At 34.6% G+C, this 13394-nt stretch overlaps 1 protein-coding gene and 1 pseudogene across 4 annotated transcripts in view; one reads left to right on the forward strand and one right to left on the reverse strand.

The window, feature by feature from the left end:
* Positions 1-13394, forward strand: part of LOC133190567 (multidrug resistance-associated protein 1-like) — a 962792-nt gene that overhangs the window by 266827 nt on the left and 682571 nt on the right. For all 4 annotated transcript variants that reach the window (XM_061326266.1, XM_061326267.1, XM_061326268.1 and 1 more), the window contains one exon: positions 12818-12902. In XM_061326266.1, coding sequence (XP_061182250.1) covers positions 12818-12902 — 85 coding nt within the window. The remainder of the gene's footprint in view (positions 1-12817; positions 12903-13394) is intronic.
* On the reverse strand, positions 1473-2957 carry LOC133190572 (uncharacterized; annotated as a pseudogene).

The raw sequence follows: 13394 nt of genomic DNA on the forward strand, positions 1-13394 counted from the left end.
CTGCCCCCAAAATAAAACTTTGATGGAGAAATCTTTAATTATGTTCTAAACCAGGTGGATATTTGCAGACTTCAAAGCATTAAATATTTTTATCAACTATGACATCATTAGTTAGATATGACGTCAATAAAATGACGTAAATTCCAAATTGCAATGATTTTGAGAGAAAATAGTGTATTTTACGTCGGTATTTTGATTAGAAATTATCGAGCGCAGGTCTGCTCAGACTAGATCTTTTGATATAATGTGTAGAATGATAATATTAATGAAATATGTAAATATGGTACCTGAGCAAGCTTGCGCTCTATAAATACTATAGTCAAAATTGAACAAATTCTGTGCATTTTGGCCTCTATTTAAAAAATAACGGAAATCCAAATAGTTTGTGATGTCACAGAGACAAGAAAAGCCAACTAATTTTTCTAATTTCATTATATATTGTCTTCATTTGGATTATTTTGTACAATACATGCACTTTTTCTCATTTCAAGAGATTTTCAAAATTTGACTATTATGGGGGCAGGAATACGCCCTTACCGTATATAGTTCTTTTCTAGGCCGATGACCTGGTAATCTGTGGAAGGCCGATGACCTTCATATGTGAGGCTGATGGCCTGTAATAAACTCATGTGACTGGCCCATGGCCTTGTGAATAGCTTGGCCGATGGCCTGAAAGTGACTGGCCGATGGCCTTGAACTTGAGTGGCCGATTGCCTTGGTGAATTAAGTGGCCGATGGCCTGTAAGTCTGGAAGGCCGATGGCCTTGTAGTAGAGGCCGATGGCCTAAATGTGTGTGTCTAGGCCGATGGCCCTGCATGTGTATTTATAGCTGTTTCTAGTGAGTTTCTTTTGGGGAAAAATAACACATGTTCATGTGTTAAATGCCCAAACGAAGGTATTACAAAAGTAATGAAATTCGAAAACAAATTGTAATAGCTGAGAGCCCCAAAAGGAAAGAAGAGGAGTTATAACCACCATCCTTAATTTGATAATAGAACCCAATTACCAATCATAAGCAGTTTAAATATTCATTTGTAGACAATGAATATAATAAACATCAGTTACAAAATGAATAAGCACATTTTACCTACTGCACATAAGTTGTTTTCTTGCTTTATACATGATGTGTAATAGAGTATACATTTTTAGGAGTATAATTATAGCCTTGAAAATTTTGAAAAAAGTTGAAAATATTACTTGATATCTCAGTACAGACTTATGCATCTATCAAGAACAACCTAAAGATACGTACAAGAACTATGCACATGTGATACATGGCTACTAATCATTACAAATTCTCGTAACTATTACTTAAAACCTCAGTACAGAATAATGCATGGACATCAAGAGCAACATAAAAGATATGTACAAGAACTATGCACATGTGATACATTAAACTAATTATTTACAAATTTCTCAACACGTATTTCATCATAAACAACTACTTGAGATCCTTATAATGACAGTAACATAAACATTTCCTTCATTGAATACATCATACACATTTCATCATTGAAAACACATAGCTTTCTGTGCACGTGATAACGTTACATCGTCGGTACGAATATATCTGCTGTAACAGTCTGAGCTCCATCTACCGAGTGTTTTTATCATATGGTCATCAACTTTGCCAGAGGCAGCAGACGTAGCTGCCCCGATCCTAAATGAATGTCCATTAAAGTTTTTGTCATCATATCCTAACACTTTAAGTAGCTGTTTGAGTTTGTCGATAAAATAATTTCGCGTCAGTGGGTTTCCACTTTCATCAACAAATAAAGCTGGAGTTCTGTTACCGTTGATCCTTGATTTTCTTAACTTTAAGTATTCTATCATAGATTTAACCGGACACACTAATTTGTCAGTTTTGAAAATCCTGATGTTAATTCCTTTTCGAAACGGATCAGTTTTGGAGGTCTTCAAGACCAAAGTGAATGCACTCATAGTGTCGTCCATAAGTATGTCTACAACATTCAAAGTATCCTCTTCTTTATTATTCTGCACGGTAAATTCCCCACACCTAAGATACGCAAAGAATGCTAGAGAGAAGGCGGCCATGAGCATTGCGTCGATGAATTTGTCAAACATTCCACGCAGTAGTAATTTATGCATTTGTAATAAAATGTTATAGGACGTCTTTTTTCTTTTTGACTGCTCTGTTTCTGAATGCCTCTTAATACTGCCTGTAGTTTTTGGCAACTGTCATTTGAAGTGCACAAAGGATTAGGCACACCGGTTTTAACGTAATGAAATCTTATTGCTGCTAGATACAGTTTTATTGTACTGTGGCTTAGATTTAGAGCTTTAAAACAGTGTGTTACAAAATATATCAAAATCTGTTCTGACACAGGAGGTGGACAGAAATCATCTGCTGCAATTCCAATAGATGACAAGAAATGACAAAATGTATTAAATCCTACTTTGTAAGCGCTTTTGGTATTTTTACTTAAAGATAATTCACAAAGTTCCTCTGCCTGTTTTGCTAATAAAGGATAAGCTCCTGGAGAGATGGAATTTCTACTGGGTGTGCTGATGCCAGTGGAGCTGCTTGCCTGAATTTGGTCATCTGAAAACGAGATAAAGAGTCTGCTATTACGTTTTTCTTTCCAGGTACATGATCGCATAGAATAATAAAATTATCACAAGCTGATCTCCATGTTAATTTTCTTAGTAATTTCATAATCATTGGTGACTTAGATCTACGTTTCTTGATAATTTGTACTGTAGCTAAATTGTCACACCAGAATTTGATTCTTTTGCCTGACCATTCATGACCCCATATTACTGTAGCTACAACAATTGGGTATAATTCTAATAATGCCATAGAGAGTGGGTCATTTCCTAAATCACTGATCTCGCTTCGCCATCTTCCTTGAAACCACTTTCCACTGTAAAAACAACCAAATCCGTGGTTTGACGAGGCATCTGTATACAATGCAATGTCGGTAGCACATGTCACATTTTCCTCCAGGAAAAACGATTTTCCTTCCACTGTCTAAGAAATGTCTCCCACATGGCAAAATCTTGTCTGCATTCTGCAGTCAAATTCACATGATGGTGCAGTTCTGACACGGTATAAGCTAATGTAAGTATATATGATGTAAATGATCTTCCTGCTGGTATTACTTGTGCAGCAAAGTTGAAATGACCTAAAACACATAGAAGTTCACGTTTAGTGCACGAACGTTTTGCTTTGAGATTGTTTATGAGGGAGAAAATGCGTTCAACTTTCTCCAATGGAATACGGGCTTCCATTAATGCAGAATCCAATATTATACCTAAGTATTCAATTTCGGTACATGGACCCACTGTTTTCTTTGCTGAAATTGGTATACCTAACTTTTTGAAGACCATAGTGATGACAGCCATGCTTCGAAATCCTCCGTCCCCTGGAGAATCAATTGTCAAAAAATCATCCAGCAGGTGTAACACATGATGAATATCATAATTGTTCTCCAAAATCCAACACACAGCTTGCGAAAGCAAGTCAAAAATTTTTGGACTGCTCCTGCATCCAAACACTAATCTTCTGTAAAAATAGTATCGATTTCTCCACTTAATGCCATAAAATGGTTGAACTTTCTGAGCGATGGGGATCAGTTTGAATGCATCCACAATATCTGTCTTGCATAAAAGTGAATGATTTCCTAGGGTTTTAAGAATATTTATTGCATCATCTATGCGTACGTATTGTAACGAATATTCCTCTTTGTCGATAAGACTGTTGATGCTTGCTTCTGTATCTGAGTTGTGTGGAGATGATAAGTCAACTATCAGTCTAAATTTTTTAGAATACTTCCCCTGTGCCACACCAATGGGGCTAACACGGTAAATGTCAAATGGAGATTCTTCATATGGACCACTCAAATATCCCTTTTCAAGTTCATGTTTGATTAATTCATCCACTATTTCGGGTTGACTTCTTGCAGAAAGTAAATTTCTACATTCTAAAGAAAATTGAGGTAATGCAGATATTCCAGTATCAAAACCATTCTTCAAACCATCTAATAAAGTATGTACAAAGTTCACATCTGGATGGTTAGCTAATTCTTGCTCAAGAATTTCAATATTTATAGGAGTCTTAGTATCAACTGTGTAATTCTTACACTCTTGTAGTCATTGCTTGTTGGCATGATTGTTGTCTTTCTGTTTCACTTTCGATTTATTACAGTTTGCAAGTGCATGGTTACTCAGTTTGCAATCCGAGCATATATGGAGAAGGTTACATGAATTTCGGTGACATCCGTTGTGGCTATTAAAATTGTTACATACTTCTTTCCCCTTGTGAGTAATGCGGGGCCTGCCTTGCACATCAAGCCTACCAGAATTGGGTTTAGTTCTGTTCTGCTCATCTATCTGGCTTTGTGTTTCATTAAATTTTGTTTTTGGACAAAAATGAGTTGCATGTCCTATGCTATTACAATAATCGCATCTTACCACAGACTGCCCTGCGAATATAGTTGTAAATAACTTTGTGTCTCTGATAGACCAGTCAATTTGGATATTTCTCTGAAGAAGTAGAGCACTGGCCCTGGCTGAGAAGGCCTTGTGATACTCGTAAAACGAGGAGCCTCTGGTCATGGAGGCCATCTCTACAATGTCCCTTTCATATGCATCCAATTCCTCACGTCTCCATGGATATGTTGCGCATAGGATGTTTTTATACTTTGCAAACGCTATGATAAACTCATTCAGGGTCAAATTTCTGGATAGTCTATAATCATGGTGATTTTTTAAAACGATATAGCGTCCTTCATTCTCATTGTATTTATGTTCATCTGTCTCGTGTGGCATTATCAGAAGGGCCAAGTTAATGTTCTTACCTTGAATAATGCTGTTTCTAATGCTCGCTGGCACCGTTTCAATATATGGGACTGAGTCCGACGCCACTCTGGCTACTGAGCCGTTGTCAGTTGGTACAGATGGTATCTGGCTTCTAGTGTTTGTGTGTGTGTCACTTCCTTCACTTAATCTTTTTAAGTTGCTTATTTCATTGGCCATATGAAGCATCGATTGTTTCATGCTTTCTACAGCGCTTGCAAGTGCCTCCATACTGCCGCTTTCAGATGTCAACATCCGCCCAGCCTCGTTTTGTGGTAACGACTTCCGCCCAGCCTCGCTTTCGGTACCTGTTTCCGAAGATGCCGGAAGTTCGACCGCGGATTCGCCATATTGGTAGTGGTTAATAATGCCCGTTCCTCCTTCGATTGGGTTCTCGTTTCCTTGCGATCTGTCCTTGTTTTGAATGTTCTCTCTGTAAATTTGAATTAATTGTGATTACTTGAGCGAAAGTGGCACAATAATATTGGCCAATTTGAGTTTATTAACCAATTCAGCGGATGACCAATTGTCTGGCTCGTTCAGGTCCCATCTAGTAGTATTTTCACTACGCGTACGCACTCTCTGGGCTTGAGAGGTGGCTTTTCTTTTCCTTCCCGTCATTGTTAATATTGAATAAAACACAAAACACAGATATTAAAGATTAAGGTCAATATTAATTATGCACGCAATGGTCCGTGTCAGGGTAAACACAAACATGCTGTCACACACGTGATAAATAGCATTTCTCACAGTTTTACTGCAAAGTTATTCCGATAAATGTGCATTGTTACACTTTATCAAACACAAGTATTGTACATCCACGAGATATATATCACTGTCATAAATGAATTAGGTATTCCAAAGGAATCGTTAATAATTGCTGTGATACTGACTTCGAGAATGATGGCGCTAAACTGTTGGCCTCATCCGATTGGTTAACTAAATCACGTGATGTAAATATGATACTCTGGATAATTAATATTTATATAAACAATATTTAATTACATTAAAATCATTTAAAAGTTAATCTGAAATTTATATTTTTCTAATATATGACATTGACATGTCACTTTTTAAAATGATTATTTAAAAAATATATGAAACCCCCCGATTCTGACATTTTGGCGCTATGCTGTGCAGTGGCTACTCAGACTTCGAATACTGTGATTGGATGAATATATTTACCTCAGCCAATGACAAAGCGCAGTTTGAAAGGCTTGTGAAAAGTTTATTTATATTTCTTTTATTTTTTCAGTGACTATAAATAAACTATCGGCGGGAGAAATAAAAATAAAACTTGAATTAGGGACTTTTATTTTTATTTCATTTTAGCCCAAATTAGGGTCGGCGCTCCCGTAAAACAGGACATAAAAAAAAGTTGGCCTTAATACCCATTCTCTGTAAACTCTTAGATAGGGAGTATGGTACGCTCAGTCTTGGATTTTTATGAAACTTGGCACACATTACTGTATTGATTGTATTGGGGGAAAAATAGTAAATTTGAGGTTCTTTTGAAAAGCCTGGTATAAAAGTTTGCGGACATTTGGGAAAAAATAAATACATTGGTGTGAACGTCCATATATAGTTCTAATATATACTGCAAAGAAACATTATTGGTATTCATATACTGTTTTCATATTACCATGGTTACAATTTGATACTTTTTAAAGAATTTCTGGCAAGGGCAATAGTAATCTACAATCAGTTTCCATATAATTACCTGATTATTTTAAAATCGATTAAAATTAAATTTAGATATGTGGTACAGTCGATAGCAAAAAACAAAGAGAAAGTCTATTCTTATGATAAAAGGTCAAAGGTCAAGGTCAAACTGGCTCGATTTAGATGGAAATCATAGGAAACTTAGTACATTTTTTCTGTGTCATAACTATACTTGTGTTTTAAACAACATATAAATAAGCAAAATTACAATTCTGGTGGACAATAATTAGCATCATGTGAATTGATAAATACTGACAAAAGGTCAAAGTTCAAGGTCACAATGAAATATCAAATTTTGCCATTTTAGTGTAGAACTTACACTTGGATATTATGAATGTGGTATCCCATTTTAGATACATGTATTTTACTGAAACTGGTAATACATTCTCCCTTAAGCTTGATGCATAATGTGAAAATTGTATGAAAAATGGATTTTGAGGTCATTTTAATGCTAAGAAGGTAGCCAAGTTAAAGTATCAAAAGCTTACACACTAACCATATTTGGTGAATTGTGCGTAGAGAATTTTGCTACATGCATGTAAAATCACTCTTTTGTTTTTGTAGACTAAGTCCTTGTTGTAAAAGGTACATTTTCTGACCATACCCAACACTCTGCACTTTTCCAATGGCAGTCAAATGTGGGTTTTTTTCAGAGAAGTTGACAGAAAAAGCCTAAATCCATTTTACTTTATAATATTGTTCTGAAAATCTTGAAAATTTAGAGACAATGATGATAAATATTTCGACCCAAATATGCCTGGATTTACGTAATAGACCTGCTATTTCCAAAATTTAATCATAATCATGTAAAAATCTGCTAAACCTGTTCTTGAATTTGTGTCAGTTGCTAAGTTTGAGTTGGTTAGTAAGCTTGATAGAACCGTACACTTTATGGTGTGTAATGTAAACATTATTTCTAAACTTTAGTCCTTGAAAATGTTGAAAATAAATAATCTGTCCCTATGGTTTTCTATGGTTTTCATTTATTGAAATGAATAATTTATAATAAAGTAACCAATCACAGGACTTAGCCCCCACCCCTTCCAGGAACCATGTAAATACACTTATCCCACATAAGTTGGTAAGAGTCATTCATATGTATTTAAATGCAAGAAAAAACACGGATCCCTTGTAAATCGGTAAGAAAAGTTATTTATAAGTATGAAAGATAATGGTTCATTCACAATTGATCAACCCTGAGGTATAGATTTTATGTGTTTGTTTAATTTTATGATTTTTGTTTGGGGGGCAGGGGGCTTGTCAGAAAATTATATATGTTTTCATTATTTTATTTTATACAATACAGCTAGACATATTTAATATTTAATACTATAAGGTTTGAAATCTAAATGCATCTTAGAGAAATGATCAACTTTAACTTTAAGATGATTTTGAAAATCTGTTACAGTATTTCCCTATTTCCCTGGCAACCAAAAAAAATTTTAAGTGGTAAAAAAAATTATTAATTTGTTAAGGGCAATTCTGAAGGGTCGATAGGAATCAAACAAATCATTTCTTATTGTTGGCCTTAACAAATTTTTATTTTTCTAATTGGGTAAGGACCTTTCCCTTACAGAAAATTCCTGGATCAGCATCTGTACTTCACAACATTGTTTTCAAAAGCATTGAATAAAAAGTCAAAATCTGAAATATACACACATAACTTTTCTCCCTTTTTGTGATACAGATGAAGGCAAATTGTAGGAGGAATTAAGAAAGATTGAAAGTTTTCTGTTACACCCCCACTAAAAAGAGGGTTTTTAGTTGTGGATTTTTTCCTACATGTAGCCTTTTTGCAACATTTAAATAGAAGTAAAACATGATTTTTTGTTCTTTAAATTCGGGATGGGGTGTAAACGGCGTTATTTTATATTTATACCAAAATCAATCAAGTGAAAACACTCATTGTATAAAAATTATGAATGACATAAATCCTGTTTAAAATTGCATTACATGACTGCTTTGACTATGGGTTAGGGGACGAACACTTGATTCGAAGGGGTTTTGGATTTTTCCGAGTCAGATTATTTATTTTCATGGTTGTGAAGGACAGATAATTTATTTTCAAGATAATCCAGGACAGATTATTTATTATACCCCACGCAACTTGTTGCATGGGGTATAATGTTTTGACCTGTCCATCAGTCAGTCAGTCCGTCAGTCCTGTGTTTTTGTCAGCGCAACTCCTCTTAAACAGCTGCACAGAATTTTGTCAAACTTTGCAAGATATTTAGGATACAGTGTGTAGTTATGCATATTTGCAGGAAATTCCTATTCCATTATTTTTCTTGGAATTTTGGCACTTTTCAACTTAGATTTTTGGCCATATCTTGAATAAAGAGAGGAACAGTTTGTCAGTGCAACTGCTCTTAAACCGCTCTACAGAGTTTCATCAAACTTTGCAAATATTTAGGACACAGTGTATAGATGAGCATATTGCCAGGAAATTCCAATTCCATTATTTTTCTTTTAGAGTTTTGGCTATTAATGAAGAAACTCTCCAGCTAAGTAATAAGGAAATCTACTGGAATCAGCTTTTGTAATGAAACTTTTTGTGAAATATTTTATGACCTTTAAAAACCCCTTCAAATCAGTGCTTTGCCTTAAATAATTTCATAAGTACAGTATATACCAGGGTAATTAAATTTATATGACTACATCATAATTCTGTTTCCATCAGTTATTTAAAGGTGTTAATTGTCATTTGTTGGACATGGACTTACACTCATTAACAAATTGAAATCACTGAGGAATTTAAATAACAGTTTGTCAGCATAACTCCTGCACTGAATTTCCTGAGACTTTGTAGGTATTTCAGACATAATGTTTGATTGGTATATTACCAAGAAATTTTGATTTCATTATTTATCTAGAAACTTCAGCCCGATTAAATTTGTAACAGACAAAGATTTGAATAACCTGATATGCAAGAAGTTTTGATGTGATGATTTTTTGCAAGTAATGCTCCTTTTTGAATTTACCGGTATACTGTGTATTTAAAGTGCACCTTGCCATTCATTACGTGTTGCATTGTCAAGTTTTTGGGGGACGTGGGGTATATTAGCTTGCTCACTTTTTCACTTTTTCTTTCATTTTCTTCTTCACTGAAAAAAGTCTGACTAGCTAAAACAAAAAGGGAAAAAGCCAAAACTCTATTTCATGAGAAGGGGGGGGGGGGGTTGTAGCACTTATCAAGGAAAGATTATTTATTTTCCTGCCAGTCGAAGACAAATTAATTATTTTCAACATTTTCAAGAACAGAATATTAATTTCTAAAATCTTCTTACAACCAATTCAATGTAATTTTGATATCTCAAGCTTATCTTTTATCCATTTTGAAACTGCTTGATGGTTATAGGCTTCAATGTCATGAATGTGTACAGAGCTGATTTTCTTTACCTTGTGGTCTTGCACATTTCACATAAGAAAATTGCTCTTTTGCATGCAGGAAATAAACAAAGAGGATTAAATTTGTATCCAAAACACTTGATTTTACTTGAAATCCAGGATATATGATGACAATGTAAACAACTTCCAGTCAGTTTTGTCCAATGATTTTTTTATCTCTCACATTAAAGAGCTCACAATTATCAAAGGGAGATAATTCAAATTTTAAATGAATGTCAGTTATTTTAATCATAGATTTCTTATATTTATAGATAGAAAAGTGAGCATTTCTTATCGAAAGAATGGGTGGACTTAAGTGTCCAGAAAAAATGCGGAAAATTAAAGTGTTATAAATTATTTATTTCTTTCCATCATAAAAATCCCTGATATCTTAATCGTGTATTCTTGGTACAGATATGAATTTAAAACGCTCTTTTCAAGAAACTAGATAAATATCGAAGGCATTGGGCCCGAAGATTTCTTGGATATCAATAGGTAATCAGGGTCACACGTTTTTCATTGTCTGAATACACAGTCAGCGCATGCTTGTCGGCTGTTCTTAAGAAAACTGTAGTTGTATATTGAACAAAATAATGTCATATTAAAAGGAGAATAGCCGACAAACGTGCACTCATACTTAATTTTACAAAAACATGTTCAAAACAAACTTCTCGCTTCCATTGTTATGACTACGTTAACCTTGATTTGACTTCGATTGATCTGTCGAATATTACAGTTCATCACGTGATGACCACCTGCGAGAAAACAATCGTGAAAACAATTACATTGTATTCTTCAACCTGACCTCGATCTAAATCACGTCTTAGAGCATGTTTGGTTGCAATATTTTCAAAATTTAGCAAATTAAATGTTATTGTAATTTTGCGTGTTTTGTTAAATTTCATATTGACGTTGCTGTAATATACCATACATATACTAGCATTCGAATTTCTAAAGAGGAAGAGAGAGAGAAGAAGAGAGAGATGTCGACACTGACGCCGATTGATAGCCCCACCTTCCATTAATATTGATCATGTGACCTAAAAACCACTTCGGGTACATGTCAAATTCTAATGTATCGTTGCTTCAATTTTGATTCATAGCAACAAGGCATTGCTTTTGTACAAATTTTCTACCTAACATAATCATGTATACATAGCTCTTTCTATTGCTTGTAAAATAGTTTGGATTCACTTCATTTACAGCTTGGTAGAGGAATCGCAAAAAGATCCAAAACAGGGCGTTAAGTCCACTCATTCTTTGTCTGTTGTCTGTCGTCATCATTGTCGTTGTCATAAACTTTTCACATTTTCATCTACTTCTCAAGAACCACTGGACCAATTTCAACCAAACTTGGCACAGGGTATCCTTGGTTAAAGAGGATTCAAGTTTGTTCATTTGAAGGGCCACACCCTCTTCCAAGGGGAGATAATTAGTGAAAATTGGGTGGGGTTATTTAAAAATTGTCTTGATATTTTGCTTACTATTAGGACTAGGATCATCAAATCTTGTCAGTTGATGCATAAGGACCTCATATCATGTTGACTCAAAAGTAGGTCACAGTGACCTACTTTTCAAATTTTGTGGCCTTTCTTTTTCAAAATGATTTAGAGGCATATTTTGAACAATTTAATGCCTATGATCATCGAACTTTCTCAGTTGATGCATCTTGGTTCTTCGGAGTAGGTCGACTGAAAAGTAGGTCACCATGACCTACTTCTGAAAATTTATGGCTTTAATCAAATATTTCTGGTACTAATTGGCTTAGAATCATCATACTTTGTCAGTTGATGCATCTTGGGTCCTCAGAGTTAGTCAACTGAAAAGGAGGTCACTCTGATCTATTTTTAAAATTTTATTTTTTCTTTTAAATATATCAGGTACTTATTGGCTTAGAATCATCAAACTTTGTGAGTTGATGCATCTTAGATCCTCAAAGTATGTCATCTGAAAAGTAGGTCACTGTTACCTACTTTTGAAATTTTATGGTTATAATTTTAAAAATATTTTAGGTATGAATTGGCTTAGAATCATCAAACTTAGTTGCATCTTGGGTCCTCAGAGAATGACAAGTGATAAGTTGGTCACCATGACCTACTCTCAGGTACTAATTGGCTTAGAATCATCTTGGGTTCTCAGAGTGTTTAATCTAAAATGTAGGTCATGATGACCTACGTTTGGAATTTCAAGGCTTTATCTAAATATACAGGATACTTAGAGGCTTCAAATAGAAGTGATAGGTTGTACAGTTTATCAGAAGAGCGATTCAAGGCCCTTGGGCCTCTTGTTTCTTTTTCCTAGCCAAAGTGCTCATGTGAGCAATGTGGCCCATGGGCCTGTTGTTTAGTTGTCTTGTGTATATGAATATAGCTACTTAAATATAAATATATCTCAAAAATGTGTATTCTGATACTCTTAACCAGTTAATCAGTTGAAATGTCTTGCAGTTTATCAATTAGCAATTCCGTAATATTTATATGAAAGCATAATCTGAAAGTGCAGTTTAATTTTAATCATGTATATTGTGAAAATATTCTGATGAAGAACAGCAGGGCCAAGGTGAATCAGTAGAGCATTGTGGCCCATGGGCTTCTTGTTTGGTATTATTATATTATAATAGATTGGCAAACCACTCAAACCTCATTATCTCAAGTCAATGGGACTGAGAAAAAAAGATATCCAAGGATTCGAGATATCAAGGGTAAAATACTAAAAGCCTTAGAATATGTGGTTCGGATTTCAAAATCACTGACATATCCATGATAAGATAATGGTGTTCATGTTACCGAAGTTCAACTGTATATATTTTAGCAGTACTCTTGTTTCTAAAACTAAAGCTGAAACCAGGAGAGGTACATTTTTGATATGTACTTGTGGTTTATTTTGTAGGCATCTGTTTCTTTAAATCGATTGCAAAAGTTTTTGAACCACAGTGAACTTGATAATGATGCTGTACAGAAAGACAAAGAGAGCAGTAAGTAGCTGGATTTTTTATCTTTCAGTATTTTTATAAATTTAGTTCTGAAGCAAATTTTTTCTCCAACTCAAGATATTCATAGTTTCATAAAAGGCTCAGAGTTCTTCTTATGAAAGTATATTGGGCATCAGTAGCTCTGTACATCATTGATTTCCCTTATCAGTGAGGCCTTTCAACCTTTTGTGTCTGTTAAATGTCCACCATCATTTAAGAGCTTTAAACTACCTATTCACAAAAACACAAGTGAAAAACTACAACACACGTTTTGATTATATCAATGTAAGGACTGGTTTCATTACTTTTTACATGAAAAGATTAATTTTTGCAAAATCAAGCTATAGTGAATGTGAATTATATACCTGATTTGACAAATTCTTGACAAAGTAAGAAATTGACAGAATTTAAGAGCCATTCTCTATAATGACTTGAACTAGAGGAGCTGTGGCACGCATAGTCTCAGAATTTCTCCAAACTCTCTAGATAAAAGTC

The sequence above is a fragment of the Saccostrea echinata genome, unplaced genomic scaffold, assembly GCF_033153115.1.
Source record: "Saccostrea echinata isolate AGI-Se365-2 ecotype Australia unplaced genomic scaffold, CSIRO_AGI_Sech_v1 ptg000022l, whole genome shotgun sequence".
Taxonomy (NCBI): domain Eukaryota; kingdom Metazoa; phylum Mollusca; class Bivalvia; order Ostreida; family Ostreidae; genus Saccostrea; species Saccostrea echinata.